This window comes from Orcinus orca, chromosome 16 (genome assembly GCF_937001465.1).
Source record: "Orcinus orca chromosome 16, mOrcOrc1.1, whole genome shotgun sequence".
In the NCBI taxonomy this organism is placed as follows: domain Eukaryota; kingdom Metazoa; phylum Chordata; class Mammalia; order Artiodactyla; family Delphinidae; genus Orcinus; species Orcinus orca.
In genome coordinates, this window is record NC_064574.1 from 51,577,997 (window position 1) to 51,602,141 (window position 24,145).

General features: G+C 50.1%; 2 protein-coding genes and 1 long non-coding RNA gene across 3 annotated transcripts in view; 1 reads left to right on the plus strand and 2 right to left on the minus strand.

The window, feature by feature from the left end:
- Positions 1-1,249: 1,249 nt before the first annotated feature.
- Positions 1,250-2,387, minus strand: LOC125961460 (uncharacterized). Its single transcript, XR_007472202.1, has 2 exons — positions 2,144-2,387; positions 1,250-1,472 (listed from the first exon to the last, which is right to left on the minus strand). It is a non-coding gene; the product is annotated as an uncharacterized LOC125961460 (long non-coding RNA).
- Positions 2,388-9,256: 6,869 nt separating this feature from the next.
- On the minus strand, positions 9,257-10,546 carry LOC117201497 (60S ribosomal protein L39-like). The gene has a single exon (XM_033429068.2). The coding sequence runs from the start codon at positions 9,893-9,895 to the stop codon at positions 9,644-9,646; it is 252 nt and encodes an 83-aa protein (XP_033284959.1). The 5' UTR covers positions 9,896-10,546; the 3' UTR covers positions 9,257-9,643.
- Positions 10,547-10,568: 22 nt separating this feature from the next.
- Positions 10,569-24,145, plus strand: part of PDPK1 (3-phosphoinositide dependent protein kinase 1) — a 71,921-nt gene continuing 58,344 nt past the window's right edge. The window contains 2 exon segments of the mRNA XM_004270281.2: positions 10,569-10,956; positions 10,959-11,005. Of these exon segments, the coding sequence (XP_004270329.2) occupies positions 10,584-10,956; positions 10,959-11,005 (420 nt within the window). The 5' untranslated portion in view covers positions 10,569-10,583.

A 24,145-nucleotide genomic window follows, 5' to 3' on the forward strand; every position in this document is an offset into this window, starting at 1 on the left:
TGGCTCTCAGGGTCTAGAGTGCAGGCTCAGTAGTTGTGGCGCACGGGCTTAGTTGCTCCACAGCATGTGGGATCTTCCTGGACTAGGGCTCGAACCCGTGTCCCCTGCATTGGCAGGCAGATTCTTAACCACTGCGCCACCAGGGAAGCCCAGTAGGACAGCTTTGAGGCAAGGCGGGTGGGCTGTAGGGGGCCTTGCTGGCTCTGAGGACAGCCACGACACAGGCGTTGGTGAGCCCCAGGTCTGGGGTTGTTGTCTTGACTTCCGCCCATTTGGGTCCTGGGGTAGGCACCCCTCTCCCCCTTTCACACAGGAGCAGCCCTTGGTGCAGGAGGTCATGGGGCACCATTGTACGTGGCCGGGCCACTGCCCCTCCTGCCTCTGCCTCAGAGCCACTAAAGGAAGTGTCTCCAGGCCCAAGGTGACAAAAACGGTTGCAGGTCCCAGCTGTGTTTGATGGTGAATAGGCTGGGAAGAACAACCATGTGATGCAGGCCTGAGGGATGGCCTGGGGTGGGGGCCACCTGCAGGAGCCCAATAGGGAGGAGCTTTTACAGTACCCACCAGTGCCAGGCCTCCTAGTGCTCTAGCATGTACTAGTACTCCTTCCTTCTGTCCACAATCCAAAGGGGTTCCTGTTTGTCATCCTTATTTCTCAGCTGGGGAAACGGGGGCACCAAGTCCCAGAGCTGGTGAGCACTGGGGTGGGGACGTGGCCTGGCCTGCCCAGCTGCCGGGCCTCTGTTAACCCTGCTACCATGCTGCCTCTCTGGGTGGAGAATCACAGAGGGGCTAATTGAGATGGTGGTCAGCAAGAGTGACACCAGGGAGAGTGGGAGTGAATGCTGGGCTGGAAGCGAAGGGAACTGCCCCACAAAGGCCCAGTGCACAGGCTTAGTGTGTTGATGGAACACAGATGGATGCTAGGGCTGGAGGAGGAGGTGACCTGGGGGCTTTAGTGGAACCACAGCGTGGGGAGCTGGGCCTTGCAGTTGGCCTGGGAGTTTGGATTTTATTTGGGGTGTGGGGGCAGCCACTGGAGTGAGTTTGTTTTGTCAAATATATGTAACATTCACCATTTTAACCATTTTTAAGTGCAAAGATCAGTGGCATTAAGTACATTCACATCCCCATTATCATCTCCAGATCTCCCCAAAGGGGAACTGCACCAAGGACACTCCCACTCCCACCCCACCTCCCCCAGCTCTGCACCCACCTCGCTCGCTTTGGTTTTGAGTTTTGAGTCTGCTGGGTTTTATTTTTTTATTTTTTTGCAGTACACGGGTCTCTCACTGTTGTGGCCTCTCCCGTTGCGGAGGACAGGCTCCGGACACGCAGGCCCAGCGACCATGGCTCACGGGCCCAGCCGCTCCACGGCATGTGGGATCTTCCCGGACCGGGGCACGAACCCATGTCCATCAGCAGGCGGACTCTCAACCACTGCGCCACCAGGGAAGCCCGACGCTGCTGGGCTTTAAACACAAGGATGCCCTGGCATTTTAAGTGCTCCTTCTGGTTGCTGGGGGTGTGGGGGTAACAAGGAGACCCTGAGGGACTGGCTGTCGGGTGGCAGTGGGGCCAGAGACAAAGTATGGGGACAGGCTTGCTCTGGTGTGGGTGTGGACTGGGGGGGCGGGGGAGGTGACACCAGGTGTGTGCCTGAGTCACTGGTGGGTGCGGGCGACTTTCACTATTTGGAGAAGCTGGAGTGGGATCCGGGGAGGTGACCTGGGGGCTCCCAGCTTCTCTTTCGTGGCTTGTTTGGGTGTGGGTGGGAGGACTCAAGGGCCCAGCGTTGGTAAGAGAGGCTCTGCAGGGAGGTGCTCAGCCCACGCGGCCGCCGCGTCGCGACTCCCCTGGGTGGGGGCGGGGGACACCTGGCTGCCGAGCCTGGGTGCTGCGAGGCTTCCACTGGACGCTTCTGGACTGTGCCGAGCGCCTGCGGTTCGAGTTGGAGTCTCATCGCTGAGGGGTCCCTCCCGAAGCCTCGGGCTTGTCATCGGGATGACGGGCCTCCTAGGCCCCGAGCTCACCAGGCACCGTGGTGGGCCATTAATGCGCTCGGGGTCGCACGCGGATTCGTGCAGGGGTTCCGGGTGGTCCCGGCCGGAGAAGTCCGTTTGGGGGTTGGGGACCGACTTACGGGCCACGCCGAACCGGGCTGTGCCTGAGGGGCGGGTCGTCCACAATGAACCTGGTCCAACCCGCTACGCTGCGCGCCCGGGCTAAGAGGACCTGCAGGTCCGGGAAGGGGTGCGGCACCCGCTGACTCGCTCGCCCTGTGCGGGGCTCCTTCCTGTGGGCGGGCTTCTGGCTCTGGCCAATCTGGGCCGCCCTGCGGAGAGCCGCGCCTCCCCCGAGCGATAGGGGTGCGCGGAGCCCTCTGACCCAGTTTAAGGGCGGCCCAGCGCCCAGACCCGCCCGGCCCCGCCTCTTTGCGCCTGTTCCCTCTCCGTTCCATCGCCTGCCTGTAGAACCCCCTGCACCACAACCCTCTTTTCCACGCCCCTCTGCCCCACTCCCCCACCGTTAACAGCTTGGTGTGGTTCTTTACAACGTGACCCTGGACTTGTTTCCACATTTATGTCTTTGTTTTACAACCTGGGATTGCACTGTTTTGTTTTTGTTTTGGCCCGCTGTGTGGATTGTGGGATCTTAGTTCTCTGATCAGGGATCAAATCGACGCCCTCTGCAGTGGAAGCGCAGAGTCTTAACCACTGGGCCGCCAGGGAAGTCCTATACACTTTTAATACTGCTCTAACATTCACTATTTTTTTAAACTGAACAACGTGAAGTGGAGAGCTTCCCAGGTGGGGATGCGTGGATCTGTCTCACTGTTTTAACAAGGTACCCAGTGTTCTCTAAAATGGATGTTCCTTGACCTAATAAGCAGATCCCACCATGGACCAGCTGGGTTCCTCCCCACCCACCCCAGCTGCCCTGGGGAGGATGGACCCTGGAGTGATGCACAGGGAACTCTGCGGATTCTGATGCTCAAGTGTATGTAAAAGGCTGAAGGGGGCCCTGCCTGGGCACTCCTTTGGGCCCTGTGGGTTCCTCCTCCATCCTGTGGCCACAGAAGGGTCTTCTGTATTAGTTTCTTAGTGCTGCTGGAACAAATTACCACAAATTTAGTGGTTTAAAAAGACATAAATTATTTTACAATTCTGAAGGTCAGAGTCAAAAATAAACCTCAATGGGCTAACATCAAGGTTGTGGCAGCTCTAGGGGAGAATCTGTTTTCTTACCTTTTCCAGCTGGTACATGCTACTGGCATTCCTTGGCTCATGACCCCCTTCCATTGGCAAAGCCAGCAATGGCAGTCCAGTTTCTCACATTACATCACTCTGATCATGACTCTTTCTGTCTCTTCCATCTTTAAAGGACACTTGTGATTATATTGGCCCTACCTGGATGATCCCCTGATTTTTAAAATTTATTTATTTTATTTTTTGGCTGTGTCGCATCTTAGTTGCGGCACGCACACTCTTTGTTGCGGCAGGCTCTTCGTTGCAGCACGTGGGCTTAGTTGCCCTGCAGCATGTGGGATTCCAGTTCCCCGACCAGGGATTGAACCCATGTTCCCTGCATTGGAAGGCGGATTCTTAACCACTGGACCACCAGCGAAGTCCCTAATCTCCTGATTTTAAGGTCAGCTCCCTAGCAACCTTAATTCCCCCTTTCCATATAAGATAACATATTCACAGGTTGGGGGATTAGGATGTGGACATCTTTGGAGGTGCTGTTATTCTGTTATTCTCCCCACCATACCTTCTAGAGAGAAGGGCCTAGGCCAGGGCTCCCCACTGCCTGGGTCTAAAGGGGATACTACATTACAACTATCAGTGTATGAAGGTGCTAGTTGCCCTACATGCTTATCGACACTGGATGTTTTCAGTCTTTGGAATTTTGACCAGTATGGGGAGTCAGCCCATTTTAAAGTTGGGGAAGCTGAGTTTCAGAGAGAGAAGCTTACTTGCCTGAGACCTCATGCAACTTTCCATTTCCAGACTTTCAGTCTAGGTTTTTTCCTCACATAGCATGATTCACATGGGAGGATATTTACCCAGGTGGCTTGGAAATCGTTGGCTGAATTTGGCATCTTTCATCCATCCACCGGCAGCCACGAGCAAACCTCAGCCATGGTGACCAGGGACTTAGTAGGCAGAGGCAGAGACCACGCCAAATATCTTTTTTTTTTGGTTGCGTTGGGTCTTCGTTGCTGCACACGGGCTTTCTCTAGTTGCAGCGAGCAGGGGCTACTCTTCCTTGCGGTGCGCAGGCTTCTCATTGTGGTGGCTTCTTGTTGTGGAGCATGGGCTCTAGGTGCGTGGGCTTCAGTAGTTGCAGCACTCATGCTCAGTAGTTATGGCACACGGGCTTGGTTGCTCCGCAGCATGGGGGATCTTCCTGGACCAGGGATCGAACCCATGTCTCCTTCATTGGCAGGCGGATTCTTAACCACTGTGCCACCAGGGAAGTCCCCCCCATTATCTTTTGAGAGTCCCCATGTCTCTCCCTAACTGGATGTGTCCTAACTCGTCTCCCTGCCTCCCCTTTTCCAGGTAGAGCGCTTTCTTCCCGGACTCACTAAACCTCCGGGGGTGTGGGCCTGGCCTGCTTCTCTCACCTTGTCTCTCCCTGCGTCCTAGCGGGATTGGAGTCCTGGCTCTGCCCTTGACCAGCTGTGGTGGCCAGCCTTGAAGATGGCCCCCAGCGATCCCACCTCCTGGAACTCACACTCTCCTGCAGTTCCTCCCACATGGTACCAGGGGTACCCTGTGACCCACAGACCATGTCAGAAGTGATGCTATATCGCTTCCAAGATTAGGTTATAAAAGTCACTGCAGCTTCAATCTTGGGTGTTCTCTAGACTCATTCACTCTGGGGAAAGCCAGCTGCTGTGGCATGAAGACAGACAGCCCTGTAGAGGAGACCCCATGATGAGGAACTGAGGCTTCCAGCAGCAGCTGGGTGAATGGGCCATCTTGGAAGTGGATCCTCCAGCCTCAGTCAAGCCTTTCAGTGACAGCCTGAGCTGACAACTTGCCCACAACCTCATGAGAGACCCTGAGACAGGACCATCTAGCCAAACTGCTCCCATATTCCTTATTCACAGGAACCATGAGATCATCAATGTGTGCTGATTTATGCCTCTAAGTTTTAAGATCATTTGTTGCACAGTACTAGATAATTAACACTAGCTGTGTGATGTTAGGCAGGTTCTGTAGCCTCTGAACCCGTTTCCTCCCTTGTGCCACGAGGGTTACAGAAGTGAGTGAAACATAGGAAACAGCACAGGCCAACTGTAAGCACAGGGCCTGATTTACAACAAGTGCTCCACACACATGGGCCATGTGCTTAAAGCAGCCTTCCAGCCCCCTCCCAGGATGGTTACAGTCATCCTCCTGCCCCTCCCTGGGCAGAACATGACCTCACAACATCAGGCCAAGCCCTTGCACTCCTGGCCTGAGGTCACTCTCAAGCCAGCCAGAGATAGAGGCTCTGGGTAGGGAAGGGACAGATCAGAGCCATGGACCGTCCCTCTCCTTTCTCCAGCTGGGGTGCCAATGAACTGTGCTGGGCCAGGTGAGTCCATCTCCCTTGCTGCCCACTGTCCTGGGATGGGCAGCCAAACCCAGCCCATGGAGGGGGTACCCTGCCTCTCGCAAGGTGAGAGGAGCGGCCTGGCGTGACTTGGGCTTTGCACGCTGGCTGCCTTTTGGCCCCGTGAAGACTGAGAATTGTCCTTCGTTCTTCTTTCAGCTGTCCCTCCCTGCCCTGCCCCTGCTGCCTGCTCGGCAGACTTCTTCAGGGCCATGGCCTCCCCCTCTCCCCTCACCCCTTCCCCTGAAGCTGTGTGTGATCCCCTCCACCTGCTCTCCAGCAGGCTCTAGTGTCGACCACGGACGTTTTCCTCAAGCTTTGTTCACCTCCCTGTTTTTCCTTGCATAACTCAAGATCCCCATTGGCCATGCTTTGGTGTCATAGACTCTAATTTTTAAAAGGCTAAGACTCCAGTTCATATTCTGCAACTTGCTTCTCTGCCCTTACTCTTTTTCTGTGTTAGAGCTTTGCCCTGTGCTTTTCAGCAGCTGCAGAGAATTCAGGAGGAATGTACCTAATTTACTTTACCACTCTCTTGATAAATATTTTGGTTGTTTTTCTTTTATGTTTTTTGCTTCTTATTAAAGCCATGTGGTCATAGACATCCTCACACAGCTTTACATTCACAAGTGAGAGCTTCTTAGAATTTCCGTGAAGAAGATATACCAATTTATTAATCATTATTTGCATCAATGTTTAAGAGGCCAAACAGCCCTAGAAAGGCTTGTAATGAAAAGCAGCAGCCCCCGCCACATAGCTCCCTACTCACAGCCCACTTACCACTGGTGTAAGTGTTCTTCCTATCATTTCTGTCCATCTTTCGAAGTAATGTCTTTGTACTTTATGATTTGCTTTATCACTTGTAGTCATTATCTATTGCCTTTCTGTTAAAATAGGTGAGAATTCTGCTCTCTCATACCCCACTTCCTCTCGGGGCCCTGCCAGGGTGGAGTATAGTATTACTGGTTGAATCAGTGCATCTGTGTTATGCCTGTAATATCACTCAGTGCTGAGATGAGTGAGCTCCCTCGTGAACTGCGATTGTGCTTTCTTTCTTTTTTTTATATTTATTTTAATATTTATTTATTTATTTTTGGCTCTGTTGGGTCTTCGGTGCTGCGCATGGGCTTTCTCTAGTTGTGGCGAGCAGGGGCTACTCTTTGTTGTGGTGCACGGGCTTCTCACTGCGGTGGCCTCTCTTATTGCAGAGCACTGGCTCTAGGCTCGCGGGCTTCAGCAGTTGTGGTGCACGGGCTTAGTTGCTCTGTGGCATGTGGGATCTTCCCGGACCAGGGATTGAACCCGTGTCCCCTGCACTGGCAGGCAGATTCTTAACCACTGTGCCACCAGGGAAGTTACGTGTGCTTCGTTTTTGGTGTGGCTGTTTTTCTGAAGTTTTTCTCATCTGTCAGCTGCTTCTTTTTTTTTTTTTGCATTACGCGTGCCTCTCACTGTTGTGGCCTGTCCTGTTGTGGAGCACAGGCTCCGGATGCGCAGGCTCAGCGGCCATGGCTCACAGGCCCAGCCACTCCGCAGCATGTGGGATCTTCCCGGACCGGGGCACGAACCCGTGTCCCCTGCATCAGCAGACGGACTCTCAACCACTGAACCACCAGGGAAGCCCTGTCTGTCAGCTTCTTAATTCAATTTTTTAATGTGGTGAAACCTATCATAGAATCTATCATTTTCATTATTTTGGGGGAGCCCTCTGAAGCCTGCTCGCTTCCCTTGGGTCTGAGGAATCTTGGGATTTCTCCCCATTATCCATTTCAATTGCACCTTCTCCCTGGGCACTCCTTGCCCCACTTACCTGATTTTCTTTCTTCCCCACAGGACTTATTACCTTCCAACATCCCATAAGATGTGCTTATTTATTATGGTTGCTGCCCCCCCCTGCACCCCACCGGTGGTATCGGAGTGCCACGAGGGCAGAGATTTTTGTGTTTTGTTCACCAGTGAATTGCCAATGTCTACCACAGTGCTTGGCATGGAGGGGAGGTGCAATACGTGCTTGTTGAATGGACAGTTCCTGGGACTTCCCTTTATTGCCCATCTGTGTGATTACCCCCTCATTTGGTGGAGCTCATGCTTCAGTAACTTTCTGAGAAAGGGTGCTTGTGATACACACATACACACACACACACACACACACACACACACACACACACATTTTTTGGTCATGCCGCGGGGCTTGTGGGATCTTAGTTCCCTGACCAGGGATCAAACCCACGTCCCCTGCATTGGAAGTGCAGAGTCTTAACCATTGGACGGCCAGGGAAGTCCCAAGATATATATTTTTAGACTCTATAGCTATATATATATTTACATTCACATTTAACGTTGTGTCTGGCAAATTTCTTCAGTTGTAAGATGGTAATAAACATTGAGTATCTCAAGGTTGTGGCGAGAAGATAAAGTGGTTAGCATTCTTTGAGGATAAAGTATTATTACTTTGTGAGGATTGAAATAAATAGAAAATAAGAGTTGTTAGGAGGCAGTTGAGCCCAGTGGCCGAGAGCAGGGCGTCGGTGTTGGTCGGGACTGGTTTTGAGTCCTGTGCTATGTAACCTAGTAACTCTGTGACCAAGAATAACAAAGTCACTGAAGCCTTGGTTTCCTCATGTAAAGAATGGAAATGGTCGTAATACCTATTGTTTGAGGCAAAATCCAATACACTGCTCTTAATATGCAGTAGTGGTTATTGATGTAGTATAATGTTGGATGTGGCTTGGTATGGGAGCCAGAGCAGTGTCTACCTTGGACCTGTCTTTGTGTCCCCTGAGGGTGAGAGTGTCTCACTCTCAGAGTGGGGTAGGCAAATAGCAATTTGCAGCAAAAGTCCTGAAGGGGATACCGGCATTTTGACCCAGCAATTACGTCTACTAAGAATTTACTAAGGGAAGAAGTAAGCGTGTGCCTGGATTGACATGCAGGGCCTTGTTCATGAGGTAGAAGTCTGGGAACCACTTCAGTGTCAGGAGGGAGCTTGATCAATACATGGATCTATAGACTCTAGGCTTCCTCCAGTGGGGTCCTCTGTAGTCCTTACAACTGAGGAAGGCAGCAATCAGATATCAGGGGAGCTAGACAGGGTACACGATGATACACTGGTAAGTGAAAACAGTGAGTATCAAAACAGCGGCAGCCTGGGCCTCCCCTGGTGGTGCAGTGGTTAAGAATCCGCCTGCCAAGGTAGGGGACACGGGTTTGATCCCTGGTCCGGGGAGATCCCACATGCCACAGAGCAACTAAGCCCGTGTACCACAACTACTGAGCCTGTGTGCCACAACTATTGAAGCCTGAGTGCCTAGAGCCCATGCTCCGCAACAGGAGAAGCCACCGCAATGAGAAGCCCGTGCACTGCTACGAAGAGTAGCCCCTGCTCGCCGTAACTAGAGAAAGCCCATGGGCAGCAACAAAGACCCAACGCAGCCAAAAATAAATAAATGAATAAATTAAAAAAAAAAAAAACAGCGGGAGCCTTCTGAGGGATAGGGGTTACATTTGCCTTTTTATTAATTAATTAATTTTTGGCTGCATTGGGACTGTTGCTGGGCACGGGCTTTCTCTAGTTGGGGTGAGCGGGGGCTACTCTCTGTTGCAGTGTGCAGGCTTCTCATTATGGTTGGTTTCTCTTTGTTGTGGAGCACGAGCTCTAGGCATGTGGGCTTCAGTAGTTGTGGCACGTGGGCTCAGTAGCTATGGCTCGCGGGCTCTAGAGCACAGGCTCAGTAGTTGTGGTGCACAGGCTTAGTTGTTCTGCGACGTGTGGAATCTTCCCGGACCAGGGATCGAACCTGTGTCCCCTGCATTGACAGGCAGATTCTTTTTTGCTTTTTTCCAACAAAAGGTTTCATATTTATTTCTGAGTTACACAGTGAACAGTGGTGAGGAAAGATCAAAAAAAGAGGAGAGGGCCATTCCATTTCTCCCATCAAACACAGGCAGCTGTTCCAGACACTAGTGATGTTCTGATACAGTAAGATGCAATTGACCTTGATAGCATACATGTGTGCCACCTCATATGTGAAGCTCCTTATAGACCCAGCTTGGTTCTTCTCCAATGTCTTTTCTTGGAGTTGTACCTGATTTTATTACCAGTTTTCATTCGAATCCATTGGGGAATGGGACGATTCTGCTTTTGTTTCTTGGCCAGGAATCGCTTGATCCTGAAAGTCTTGTGAGAAGACATGGCGAGGAGCAAATTCAACCACACATAGGATGGGGGATGAGAAAAGAGCAGCAGGCGGATTCTTAACCACTGTGCCACCAGGGAAGCCCTAGACATGAAAATTCCTTAATAAGAGTAAGCACCAAGTGAATGTTCGCAGCCATCAGTGCTAATCAACAATTAGTTCTGGCCAGTGGGATGAAGGATTAATTTATCTTACGGTTACTTCTCTGTATTGTCTAAATCATTATTTTAAAAAATGAACATGTATTTCTTTTGGAAATAGAAAAAAAGTTATTTTAAAATATGCAAACCTTCAGGTAACAAGGCGATTCTAATTTTGTTTGAAACAACATCATCTTAGAACAAATTGAATGAATGTACTTAATGCCACTGAACTCCAAAATGGTTAAGGTGGTAAATTTTATGTGTATTTTACCACAATTTAAAAAAGCAACAATATCATCGTCATCAACAACAATAACAACTACCAAAAAATTCAACATCATCATCGTCAACAACAACAGCTCCAAAAAAATTTATAAGCAGAGTAGAAAGTTCTTAAGGTGTCCCTGGGACTATTAGCAGTGATGAGATGGGATTGTTTCCTGTCTTCTAGCTATGGCTTTAAAGTCTAGATTTCCTTCCGCGAACACTTCTTAGTTTTGCAACTAGTGAAGTTGCTCCTCTCGATGTTTTACTCAGAGCCCCGCTCCGGAGTCGAAGCTGCACGGTTGGAGTCCAGCCCCACTCCCGCCTCGGGGCCGACCCCAGCGAGCCTCAGTTTTCCTGTCTGGCAGCCGGGATGACAGCTCGCCCGGTTCCGCGCCCGGCCCCGCCCCGCGGCCCTGGGATTGGCTCGCGCGGAGCTCCCCCCAAACCCCCCGCGCCCGAGGCGGGGCCGAGCCTCTCCCGCCTGCCGGGCCCCAACCCGGAAATGCAGCTCGGAGGCGCCGGCGGGGCTGGCCAGGGCAGCGGCAGAGCGACGGCGAGTCTGGCCAATGGGCGCCGGCGGTGGCGGCGGCGTGACGGAAGTCCCGCCTGGCGTCGCGCGGGGGCGGGGCGGCTCTGGGGGCGGCAGGCCGCGGGGCGGGCGCAGGATGCGGGCGGCCATTGCTGGGGCTCCGCTGCGGGGAGGAGGACGCTGAGGAGGCGCCGAGCCACGCAGCGCTGCGGGGGAGTCGCCGTGCAGGCGCGGGGCCCATGGCCAGGACCACCAGCCAGCTGGTGAGTGCGCGGCAGCCGCCCGGGTGCGCCGGCCCGTCACCCTGCCAAGCGCGGCGGTCGCCGGGGCCCGGCGGGGCGGCCCGCGGTCCCGGGGGCCGGGCGGCGCCTCACCTGCGGCGAGCGGCCGGACCTGGGACCCTGGGCGCCGTGGGGGCGCCGCTTGGCTGCTGCAGGAAGCCCTGGCCCGGGTGAGGCGGGCGCCGGCCCGGCGGGGGCGCTGACAGGCGCGCGGAGGGCGGGGGAGGCCGGGGAGGTGTCACCGGCCCGTCGCGGTGGAAGTGCTTGGAAAGTTTGTTTTCGGCGCGGCGCGGCCTGAGTCAGGCCTCCGGGGTTACCTTTCGTTCTTTCTGCAGAGGAACCGCCTCGGGCCTTCACCTGGGACGGGGTCCCAGTGCCTCCGCTCGCAGCGAAAGCGGGACGTGCGAGTTCTTGCTCGAAGCACCTGATGCTCGGGTCCCTCCGAATTCTCGGTTGGGGTGGAGTCTGATACACTCGATATGCTCCTTTCCCGGCCCGGTGGGGTGGCGTTTCGGTGCTTTTCATGCCTTGGGGCTCCGCTCCGGCACCGGCATTGGCGTGATGGGAAGCCTCCTCGAGGCCGGGCTTGAAACCACCACCGCGGGCAAGTGAGCCTGACCGGGCGGAGGGATTTTAGGGGGAAGGAAAGAGATAAAGCACTTGTTGGGTTAAATGTTTTGTTGCAAGTATCGTTAGTGTTTCTGTGTTTTCTCTCTGTTGCTAAAAGTATCCCTAGTGTTTTTATGTTTGCCCTCGGTTAAGTTCGGGAGTCTTGGGAAGATGGTTTAAGGATTTATACCTTGTATGCGAATATGAAGAATGGAAGAATATCGAGACCGCTTGCAAAGTCTGGTTCAAAAGCCAAATCCCTTAAATGAGGGAAGACCCAAGAAATTTACATTACCCCTTATTTTCCACGGTAGCGGCTGTTAATCTTTCTGAGGGGTCATGGGCCCTTTTGAGAGTCTGACGCAAGATCTGAGTCCCCTCCTGAGAAAACGGCACGGCTTTACTGAATTTTGTAGTTACTTCAGGAGGCTCTTGATCCTTCTGGAGCTGGTCCATGGACTTGAGGTTGAGAACTCCGGTTTGTAGAGATGGGTGATACTCTGAAGTCTGAGAGGAGGAGGACCTGTTCAGTTGAGAAAAATGGTGAAAGGCCAAGGGATGCCTTTGACTCTTGCGACATGTGTGGCTGTACCGCGGGGTGCCTGGGCTAACGCGCAAAAACACGAGTTAGGCTGCTTGGCGGACCTCAGTGGCGGCTGGGGCTGACAGTGATCGTGGAAGTTTGTAAGACGAACTTTCACACAGTGATGCTGTTGCAGTACAAGGTGTGCGCTCTGATGGCGTACAGGGGAAGAGGAAAAGAGCATATCGTGTCATAGTCTTGGAGGTTCCATGGGATGGACACTTGACATCTGGAGTTTCTTTGCAGAAGGCAGCTTTTTAGTACAAAAAGACTGGAATCCAGTGAGAAAAAATGAATTACAGAATACAGGATGGACCTCCCCATCAGGAAGTGAGAGGAACTAGGCTTTTGTGTTTTCATCAGCTACATTTGTCCACATGTATGTGAGAATATGCTGTATTTCCCGTCAGTAACGGCAAAGATGCCCCCAGTAGTGGATTTTTCATCTGGGGACAGATAGATTTGCACTGTTCAAGTGAGTTTGCACCTGGATTTTTAAGGTGGCACTTTAGGAGAGGCCCCGTCCCAATTACTTTCCCTCTTCTTTACATGTGTACAGCCAGCGGGGGAGCAGTATGAGTTGAGAAGTCTGGAAATGGCCCAGCCCAGTTTGGTACTATGGTGAGCCAGAGGCTGTCAGAACCATTTATTGAGCACTTACTTCAAGGCAGGCACTTTGCAAGATAGCTCACACTGTGTTGCTTGACTTCTGTCAAAAGTGTTGTGAGATAGGTGTCGCTCCCATTTTACAGGTGCAGAAACTTCAGCTTCCACAGTGCAGAGAGGTTAAGTACCAGCCTAATACATAGAGTGCAGTTTGAACCCATGTCTGAGCGATGGCAGAGGCCTGGGTGCCACCCTGCCCCTCCTGGGAGGGGCGCCCTGAGGGAGGGTCGCAGCCCTCTGTCTGGGGAAGTCCTCAGTACCACTGCCCAGGACGTCTTCCTGGGGGTTGTGCGTGTCCTCGGACTGCCATGTGGGAGGCAGGAGGGACATCTTCTCGTGGAAGGACAGCACACTTAGCTATTTCTTTGGGCAGATGGCTGAACTCTGTGACCCCTGGAGCCTGTTTCAGCCTCACACTGTCAGAAAGCAGCTGTTTGGAAAGAGTCTCTGGTCCCTCCTTATTTGAGGGCTGATATTCTGAATGGGTGAGGTTTGGAATCCTTGCTTCTTAAAAAATTGTGCAACGATTTTGTTAAAGGTAAAACTGTTGATTAGGGAGAGTGGTTCCTTGCACACTCTAGGGTGGCTTTTGCAAGGGTGACTGCATCTGTGTGGGAAACCAGTGGGGAAGGCAGAGAACATGGAAAGAAGTGGGTTCTGATTTTCACACACCCTTTTGGGGAGCTTCTCATGTGGCCTCGTGCAGTGTGATGTATTTGTGACATCCCTACAGCACTTACTGAGCTGAGTCCAGAGGTGGCAAGGTGAGGTCCCTATACTAATAAAAGGTGGAAGTGTAGGTTTGTTCTACTCTTCTGACATGCGTTTTATAAGAAGGATCACAGCAGCAGCTTGTGGTGATATGGGACCTGAAAAGAGGCCTTGGGCAGCTCTTCAAAGCAGGACTTGGCCTCTAGGTTGCCCTTTTTTTTTTTTAAGATATGTAAGGTATATTTATATAATGATAAGTGTAATGGAGAACATACTACAGGATAATGGGTTACAATGACGGAGGTGGGGGGTGGGGTGGACTGGCGGTGGCACTTGAGACTTGAGTCAGTATACACAGTCTAGGCTGCCTTTAGCACACGTTTGCGGAGGAGGAAAAGGCAGCTCCTGGGTGGGTCCCCCTCTTCAATCTGTGCCCTTGTCTGCTGAGCCACCTAACGCGGGGTTTGGGTGCACGTAGGGCAAGTGTGTAATGAACTGGGAAGCGCTGCAGAAATGAGGGGGCGAACAAAGTTGGTCCCTTCTGAGTTGATGGTGTGAGGAGATCCTCCACTGGCCCTACACTTTGTCCCTTCCTGAGAAGTATCTTCTGTGGAAATGGACTTTGATGGAATCCCACGTGATACTTCACTTCTGTGACTATGGAGCAAGGAGCCACTGCTGAGGAACACTTGATGCAGAAATGACTCCCTCAGCAGGTGTGAGGGTTGGGGCCAACGTGTGCTTGCTCTGCGCCTGCCCTTGTGATGACAGCTGGCCATAGGGGTGTGGAGCAGTTGTTTTGAAGGCAGGTTCAAAGGGCAGATCACCGGGGAGGAAGTGCTGGTGTGGAAACTGTAAGTTTTGGACATGTGTTGTTAAGGCCTTTTCAGTAGTGCATTCTTCCGTAACTGGATTGCATTGTTGTTCACTGTGATACCAAACCCTTTAAAAAAAATAACTTGAATATTGAGAACCAGTTGTGTATCCAGTCTCTAGATGAAACAACAGGCAGAGGGCATTTTCTCAAGAGCAGTGGGGGACATGTTCTGATGATGATGTCTTAGAGGAGAAAGGCCTGTTGGGTTCATGGTGGTTCTTGGGTGGGGGGGTCTGTTTTCTGTGCTCGACGCTGGTTGCATTTATATAGTTGCATGAAGTCTGCTTCCATCATCTTGGTCTAGAAAATTTTCCTAATTTAAAATGGAATTTTATTATTTATTATTTGGCCACACCACATGGCATGCGGGATCTTAGTTCCCCGACCAGGGATTGAACCCGTGCCCCCTGTAGTGGAAGTGCAGAGTCTTAACCATTGGACCGCCAGGGAAGTCCCTAAAATGGAATTTTTATCCCAAGAAATTCCAAGTTGTTTTGAATGTGTTAAGAGAGAGAGTTCATTATAAAGCATTTACATTTGTGGGCTTCAGATCCCTTATCAGAGCAACTGATTCAGGTTTCTTTTTAAATAGTTGGATTACACATAGGCTCACAGAAGCGAGAACTGAACAGCACTGCAAACTCTGTGTGTGAAAAAGAGGGACAAATCTGACCTTAGCAGCTCATGACTGGGTGCATGGCCCACAGAAGAACAAACAAGTGTGGTTTCCATCTGTAATGTAGTTGAGGGGCCTGATGAAGGTGGGCACATAGTTCCTGGTGGCCTGGTGACCTCCTCTATCCTACAGATAGGATTGTGTGCCCTCTGTACCAGCCACTTGCAGCCTTCGAAATATTTAAAGATGTGGTTTGAAGGTATGTCTGGAGGTCCCTGTCTTCCGCCTGTTTATGGAGCTGGTGGCAGGTCTGCCCACACTGGAGAGGGCTGATGAGAGGCTGTGTGTGTGTGTGTCTCTCGGCAGTATTTCGGGCAGAATTCATCCGGGTAAAAGCTTATTTAACAATGAATTCATTGTTAAAGTCTCATTCTTCAACCTGTTTTTCTTTTTTGGAATTAATTTTACTGCAGCAGGAGTTGTATCTCAAAGTGACAGCCTAATATTGGATCCTGTCAAAGATGGTTGATAAGATTCGCTGGGAGGCTTGAAGTCGCTTGAAGTCGCATTGAAGTTCTCCTTAGTGCTTTGACCTGCAGTGGAAACCTGTGGGAAAAGGGGCTTGGAGTTAACTTTTCTATCTTCCCTCCCTGTTTCTGGAAGATTTGGGAAGACACGGGCTGCCGTGGACCTGGGAACTCTGCCCCGTCCAGGGGAAGAAGGTTTACCTTGCAGACCTTGCTCTTGCACCGGGTCTGAAATGCAGTCGGTTCTTGTGCTGGATGGTGGCGTGGCTGTGGACACCCTCCTGCAGTGAAGGAAGTAGTTATGTCTGGAGGGGGATGGCCGCACTGCGTGCTCATCACACACTGTCGCTTGTGGGGCTGAAAACATTGACACGCTTTCTTCCTAGTTTTCCCTTTCTTGGTGAGGAAGTGAGTTGCTGGTGGGGGTCCCCAAATTCCAATGCTCCTGTGACTTCCCCTGCTTTTCTTGGCTTGTCACTTAGCTCCTCCTCCGCGAGCGTCCCTCAGTTGCCCGTGCCATGTGGCCTCTCTTCCCAGCCTATAAAGCCCAGGACAGTGTCCAGGATGTTCTCGGCTGCCAGGTTCTCCTCTTTAGGCCCTTCCTCTTTGCCTGAAGAAATTCCCCTCAGTGGAAACACACTGGCCTCCCCACCCCCAGGCTGTGAAGCCTTTTCTGGCCAATCAGCTTCTTTGTGTCCCCTGCTACCGCCCTTTGGTCTGCATCAGCTTTTGTTATATATTCAATGTTCTGTTTCTCTAAAACAGGTTCTGTACCTTGTTATGTATATATCTTTCTAAACTTGGAGTCTAGATGGTTTCTGTTACTCTTTTTCACGCTTTCTCTTCATGGTTCTCATACCCGACATATTTGTGACAAGCCTGTCTTACCATTTTTGCTATTTATTAACGAAGACATCTCTGAATCCTGTATGTGTATTCTGACTCCCTGTGTTCAGAGCTGTATGTGTTTGAGGGACGGAGGGTCTCATCATAAACTGTTTGTTGCTTAATATGAAAGCATTCCAAACTAGAAAGAAGTCCGATGGTTAAAAACATGGTCCCATGTACCATTTCTTCATTGTCTAAGGAAATATAATTCAAAAAGGGGATGGCTCTTTTTTCTCTCTATATATTATACCACCTACCCTTTTACCACCTTTCAACCCTTGAAAGGTTGTATTTGAAAGCCATTGGTTCCTTTTTATACTACAGTCCTTCCTGGGAAGTTTTGGTGATCAAATGTCAGGTTAAATCTGGATTAGTAAGTGTTAGTGTCAGGCATATAGTATTCTGGGCTGAGGCTCTCCAAGTTGGCACTGCTGCCCTGCTGTGCCAACAGGCAGGGATGAGCCCTGCCATGGACCACTGTCCTCATGTGGTCAGACCCTGAGTATCTAACCTGTAGAAGAGCCAGCGTCGGCTTTGTGGACCCTGCAGGTGGGCCCTGAGGATCAGGATGACCCTAGCACATTCTCTGACCAGAAGCCAAGGTGCTTTCCCCTTATGACGGAAGCAGCCACCCTGCTCTGCGGTCCCTTTGGCACACCTCTCTTTGCTGCTTTGGGTAAGGTCAGAGACAGCTTTTCCCAGCTCTTGGCTTTGCTCTAATTTCTAAGAGCGTCCTGTCTTAAGAGGAGCACATGCTCTGTGGGTGTGTGCAGTGCCACAGCTGTGCCCCTGGCTGTGAGGGGCTCCACCTTCCTGAGATGGTTGTGCGGCTGGTGGTCCTGGGGGATCCCAACACTCAGTGTCTGAGAAGCCCACCTTGTCTTGGGTTTTCCTGCCATGCACCTGTGCACGGATATGGGGTGAACGAGTGTGAGTGAGAGAGCCACCAACCTAGGAGGAGGGCGGGAGTGGATGGGAACTTCAGACCTAAGTGTGTGCCAGCACTGGCCGTGAGCAGTGCTTCTCCTATGGGAAATGGTGGGAACAGCCCAGTCTTTGGGAAAATTGCCCGAATACTGGCTCTGCTCAGGCATGTTCTTAGGAAAGTCTGATCCGTAGCAGCTAGGCCCCGGGGAAGCAGGTAAGTTAGCAAGCCAGGAAGCTTGATAACTGCTCATTTCTGGGGTCCTGTCATTATTAACCGGCTTCCTTCCTAGAGGGTGAGCCCTTAGCCATTCTGCATTTTTCTGTCAGAGTGGCCTGTGGCTTAGCCTGGACTGGAGACTGAGAGAATAAACTGTTTCCTCAGTGCACAGTCTCAGAAGCTCAGCCCATACTACTCTCTTTTTCCATTGTTAACTCATTTTTTTTTCCTGCAGTTTGGCATTTTTCTTTCATGGGTTTTTTTCATTGGTCAAAATTATAGTCTGCCGATTGTATGTACATAGTTGTTATTATCAGATAGACAGTTTTAAAATTGTGCATCTAAATATAGATTTTATTTGCGAATACATTTATTTTCATTCCTATAAAAACAAAACTCATACAATCTAAGTGCTTTTTTTTTTTTTTTTTAAATCTTAGAAAACTCTTTTACCCAGAAGCACTGGCACTGAGCTTTGTGTTTCGGAGGGGGGTGGGTGGTGGGTGGGTGAGGATGGTCAGGTGGTGAGTTAGGAGAATAGACATCAACAGAACAGGGCTCCATGCTCATGCCCTGAAGGAATCCTTGGGTGAAAAGGACCTGATGTGCAGCTTAGTGGGTGGGGGGCAGCCTACGTGCGCGCTCTCACCCCTCTGTGACTCCCTTAACCATGGCCCCGCTTCAGGGGCTGAGGGGAAATGGTTAGCAGTGCGGCCAGAAGGGAGGGCAGTGCCCTGCCAGGAGTGGGTGGCCGGCCTTTGTAGGGCTGCTGCAGTGAAGAACACAGAAGAACCTGGCCCCAGGGTGCACCGAGCAGGGGGGCTTTCCTGGCAGGGGCAGCCGGGAGGACAGGGGAGCAGGGAAGTGGCTGACCGTGGAGGAAGTTCAAGGAGGGAGTGCCGTTTTGTGTGCTGGGAAGACCAGGTAGCTGTGCTTGCCTAGTGCTTTCTCGGGGAGACCTGCTGTGCTTTCAAACACGGATGTCTTTTGGACAGTGCATGATGAAGGTGGTGGTATTTGGAAATTTATACTGAATTTATTCAGTGTCAGGTTTTTTCCCTTCCTTTCAAGTGTATTATTTTCCTTTAGTAGCCCTGTATTTTTCAAATTAGTATTCAGTATGGACTCTGAGTCAAGTTGTTTTTTGTTGTTGTTGTTTTTGTTTTTGGCCGCGCTGCACTGCTTGCCTGAGCAGGGACCGAACCCGTGCCCCCTGCAGTGGAATCGCAGAGTCCTAACCACTGGACCACCAGAGAATTCCCCTGAGTCAGGTTTTTTAATGACACAGGATGTTTTCAGATCCTTTAAGTTTGCTTGAAGCTATCAAAATAGCCTCCAAACAAACTTATTTTTAAAATAAACTTGAGGGACTTCCCTGGTGGTCCAGTGGGTAAGACTCCACGCTCCCAATGCAGGAGGCCCGGTTTCGATCCCTGGTCAGGGAACTAGATCCTGCATGTCACAACTAAGAGTCTGCATGCTGCGACTAAACGCGCCGCAACGAAGATTGCGCGTGCCGCAACTACAACCTGGAGCAGCCAAAATAAATAAATAAATATTAAAAAAATAAAATAAACTTGATTTTTGGAATAACTTTAGATACATAGAAAGGTTGCAAACACAACACAGACTTCCCATAATACCCATCATCCCACTTCCCCAATGTTAACATCTATACAACCCTGCCACATCTGTCAAAACTAAGACTTCAACATTGGTGCCACACTATTTACTGTACTGCAAACCTATTGGGATTTCCTCAGTTTCCCCCCAATGTCCTCTTCTGTTGCAGGGTCCCATCCAGGGTACCACATTGCATTTGGTTGTCGGGTCTCCTTGGTCTCCTCTGCTCTATGACAGTTTCTCAGTCTTTCCTTGTTTGTCATGAACTTGATGCTTTTGAAGAGTACTGGTCAGGTATTTCATAGACTGTCCCTCAGTTTGGGTTTGTCTGATGTCTTTTGTTGATGAAACTGGGGTTATGGACTCAGGAAGAATCCCAAGGAAGTTGGGTGCCCCTAGTGCATGTATCAGGAGTGCCTGATGTCCACATGACTTATCACTGGAAAGATGAAACAAGATTAGTTCTGATTGACTGGAATTAGGCCTATGGCCCTGCTCTGCTCTCTGATACTTGTTGTTTGTGTGTCATAGGATGACCACAGTATTTTTATTTTGGGAGGGACCTTCATGCTTACTCAGTTGGATCCTTCTGGTTTCCAGATGAAGACACTTGGGACTTGGTGGGCTTCTGACTTATGTACCAGGTCAGAGCTGGCATGGGGTCCAGGTGCCTGCCTGCTCTGGCCCCTTTATGCAGGCATGGACGCCCCCAGGACACTGTGCAGGTTCAGAGATGTCCCCAGGTGCCGAGTGAACCTGAACCCACTGATAGAAACGCTTTCTAATCGGGGAAGGCCCGTGACCCTCCGGAGTATTTGGAAGCTGCTATTTGTGATCTAATTAGCATTTGCTGTGATCTGCTCAGGTCCTGTGTGCTCAGTCTCTTTGTGCTTTCTTTGCAGGTAGGAGGATAGATCTGTATCACCTGGTCCTTGTGAAAGTAGGTGGTTAGCTTTGGTATGTTCTCTAGCTTTTTTTCTTTCAAGTGAAGCTATGGTGTTGTTTACTGTCTAAAGGTCTTGAGTCACGGCCTGACTTGTGGGCTGTTACTTTGAGACTTTTAGATTGAAACAAGCACAGAGTTTGGAGTTTCTTCTAGCCCAGAACTCTGAAGATAGGCATATTCAGGAAAGTCATGAGTTTGGTTTGTTTTCCCACCCATCTATGGATTTGCCCCTCCAACGTCGTTTCCATATGACCACAGCAAAAACAAGAGAGTTATGAAGGTAGGAATTTGTGGGAAGAAAGAGCAGGGCACTGATAAAAGGGCAAAGCACTATGAAGAAAATGACGGAGAGGCCTGAAGGCATTGAAGTCCCTCCCTAGGACTCTAGGAGTCTGGAGGCTGTTTACATGTTTGGGGTTGGCTAAGAGAAGGTGAAATAGAGACTGGACTGGCCTGGCCTGCTCTTCTTTCCTTCCTCCTCCTCTCTTTGTTTCTGGTAACTGAACTCTTAAGTTGGTGATTGGTGGAGGTGTGGATGAATGTCATGCTAGACAAAATAGATCTTTCTCTGCACACTGATGATGTTGTGAAGCTCTTCTGTGGGAGTTAGCGGTTAACAGTGGGACAAAGTCTCTCTCTGTCTCAGTTGGCCATTATTGTTCCCAATAAGAAACTTGTTATCCAGAATTTGCAGATAAAGGCCCAGGAAAGGAAAGCATCTGTTAAAGGAGCCTTTTCAGGTGTCAGGATAGGCATTCTTAGTTAGAAATAAGCTGGGTCTCTCTCCTTCCGTTGCAAAACCATGTAAGTTTACACTGCTGGAAGGGTGTTCCTGCCAGATGATGTTGATATGTATGGCCAGTGGCATTCTGGGGGCTGGTTTGTTTTTCTCCTATTTCAAAGAGAGAGGAGCTTCAGAGGATTAAAAAACAAAAGTCTGACCACATTAATCTGGCTTTTTTTTAAAAAAAAAACAGGATAGGGTGATTAGAACAGTTATCCATATCACTGTGGTTGTATGTTTATGTGTGGGAAACACCAATGGAGGGTAAACAAAATCTAGGGCATTTTAAGGAAGTTCCAACAGGTCCGTTTGCTGCTCTCAAGGATCATGCACCTTGCTGGGGGAGGGGCACAAGCTGTGGGCCGGCAAGGACAGATTACAGTGCAGTCCCCACTGAGGTTGAAGGACACAGGAGGAGGAGAGGGCATGGCTGGTGGGTCAGTGTCAGCAAGGGGAACATAACGGGGCTGCTGAGGATCCCCAGCGCAGGAGAGGGGAAGGGGGGGCTGGAGGGGAGGGATTGGGAGGGCTGGAACCCTAGAGAACGGTTCTCATTTCATTGGAAGTGCCCATGTGCTCTAGATTTTATTTCAGCCCTTGACCTTTCAGTCTTGGAGGCTGAGGGAGGTTTCCTTTAAGGAGCCGGGGTTGGAAGCTGGAGAGTGGGAAAGAGGAGCCCCAGGGTTCAGCTCCTCTGAGTAGAAGGGGAAACAGCTCAGTACCTGCTGGCCTCACCACATCACCTAACTTTCAAGATAAATTGCTTTGGATCAAGTTAGGTATCACTCAGATTCACAAACTAGATTGCAGGGGAAAAACGTTTGCTGAATGAGTTTAATTCCCAAGGAAAGATTCATATTTAAGTGGTATATAATTAATGTGACTTGAGCTTAGAAATTCAGTTTTTCTTAGTTGGCAAGTTTAATATGTTAAATTATTTTAGTAAAACAGAAGGCGAGAGCTTGTTGATATTATTGTTTTCTGACTAATAATAGATTTACTGAAAAGCTTTTTCACTAAAGCTTTTAATGCATATTCTTTCTAGATTTCATCCAAGTTATTTGGCTGTGAAACAGAATCTTAAGTATATGGATTGGACTGTCTTTGAATTGCTTCTGTTTTTCTGATACTGCTCTAGGATGACAGGCTTTAAAAGCAGAAATAGGATTTCCACACTGGGCCCCCAGTGGTAGTTAATGATTTCTTCCTCACACATAGGATCTGTATCTAAAAGATATTAATTTATTCATCTACTTATTAGCAAATACTTTTTATACATCGCATGTCTTTTCTGGATGAATTAACTGATGGACCTGGAAGGAAGTGCAGAAGGTCTCTGGGCCCCACGTGGTGTTACCAGTGTCTATTGAGGACTTAGTGGCCCCTGTGGTCGGTGCGCTGTTGATAAGGTCCCTCAGAGGCCTTCACTGCCTGGAGCCCCTGTGCTGCATCTGCTGACCCTCCTAGGTCAAATTTCATCCCTTGCAGCCATCAAGGTTAATAGGTACTGGGAACCAACTGGAAGATCTATCTTTTCTTCACCCAGGGGTCATCGTTTCCTTTCTGTATTTAAAAAAAAAAAATCAAATTGGGACCCTGACCGTATATCTGAGACAGCTTTGTCTCCTGCTGTTTTTCACTGAGTGTTTTGCATGAGCCACTTCCAGTGGCTGTGTAGTACTCCTCTCTGTGGGTCAACCATGAGTAGCCATTGTCCTGTTGTGGACGTTTACACTGGCCATTTCCAGCTGTTGGGAGTAATTTCTTTCTTTCTTTTTTTTTTTTTCTCGGTACACGGGCCTCTCACTGTTGTGGCCTCTCCTGCTGCAGAGCACAGGCTCTGGACGCGCAGGCTCAGCAGCCATGGCTCACGGGCCCAGCCGCTCCGCGGCATGTGGGATCTTCCTGGACCGGGGCACGAACCCGTGTCCCCTGCATCGGCAGGCGGACTCTAAACCACTGCGCCACCAGGGAAGCCCGGAGTACTTTCTTAATGAATGTTTTCATAATATAAATCTTAGTATTAATTTGACTGAACTAGATTCAGTGTAGCAGAAATTGGCAAGTCAGAAGGACTTGAGCCTAAGATGTGATATGGAAGTGGTTACTGAATGCTTCCCAGGAAGGTCCTGCCAATTTGGGACCCTACTTTCTTGTTCCCTGGGTCACATGGAGTATCAGCATCAGACATACCCTCTACCAGCTGGGGAGGGTTGAGAGCGAGTTTGAATCTGGCTTCACTGTTGGGCTTTTGACTTTGGACAGGGACCTGATCTGTGCCTCAGTGCCTCCATCTGTAAAAAGGGATGCCAGTGGTCCTTACCCCCAAGAGTTGTTTTGAGGACTGTGATAATATGTGTGAAATGCTCAGAAGTGTGCGTGACAACAAGTGCTTAATAAAAGTTATTTTTAGAAGTAGAGAAAAATGGCAGTTCATTAAGTCCTTTTAAGCAATATTATTTACAGTTGTATCTATAAGGGGTGTATATTGAGAATTTAAAACAAACTTGCATGTGCCACCACCCTGTTTTAAACGTAGGATTTTACTAGCCTCTTAGAAGCCCTCTGAATGGTTCTGCTGATTGTAATCTCCTCCCTTCCAACCCAGAAGTCACCTGCATCCTGATGTTCATGTTAATCAAGTTAATGGCATGTAAAGTATACCTTTATGCAGTTCCAAAGTATCCAAGGAAGTTAGAAGAGCAAAGAAATCCTGTATTTCAGTGTTTCATAGTATGTTTGTGGTATGCACAAAGTTAATGTTGAAGGTACAGGTTTATTAGCAAAATTCAGACATTGTTTACTGAGTCTTGGGGTCTGTTAAGCCTGTGTACTAGACTTTAGGCGGCTGGCAGCTGTGACCTTGTGTTCTTCCACCTGCCTTTCGTTGGGTGAGAGGCTCCAAGGGGCTGCAGAAGAGAGTGGGAGGACAGATTAAGTGGTCACCCTCGGGGATCACCCACTAGACGCTTCTCCCTCTCCTGGTGCACTTTCTCCAAGCTGCTCCATGGAACAATAGAAAGTCTTACTCGGGTCTTCATTTAAATCCAGTCAGCCATCCACCTGGAGCTCCTAAGTGTAGTTCCATGCTGGTTAGGATGAGCTGCATTTTGCTATGTGTCGAGTTGCACAAGAGCATTGGTGACCA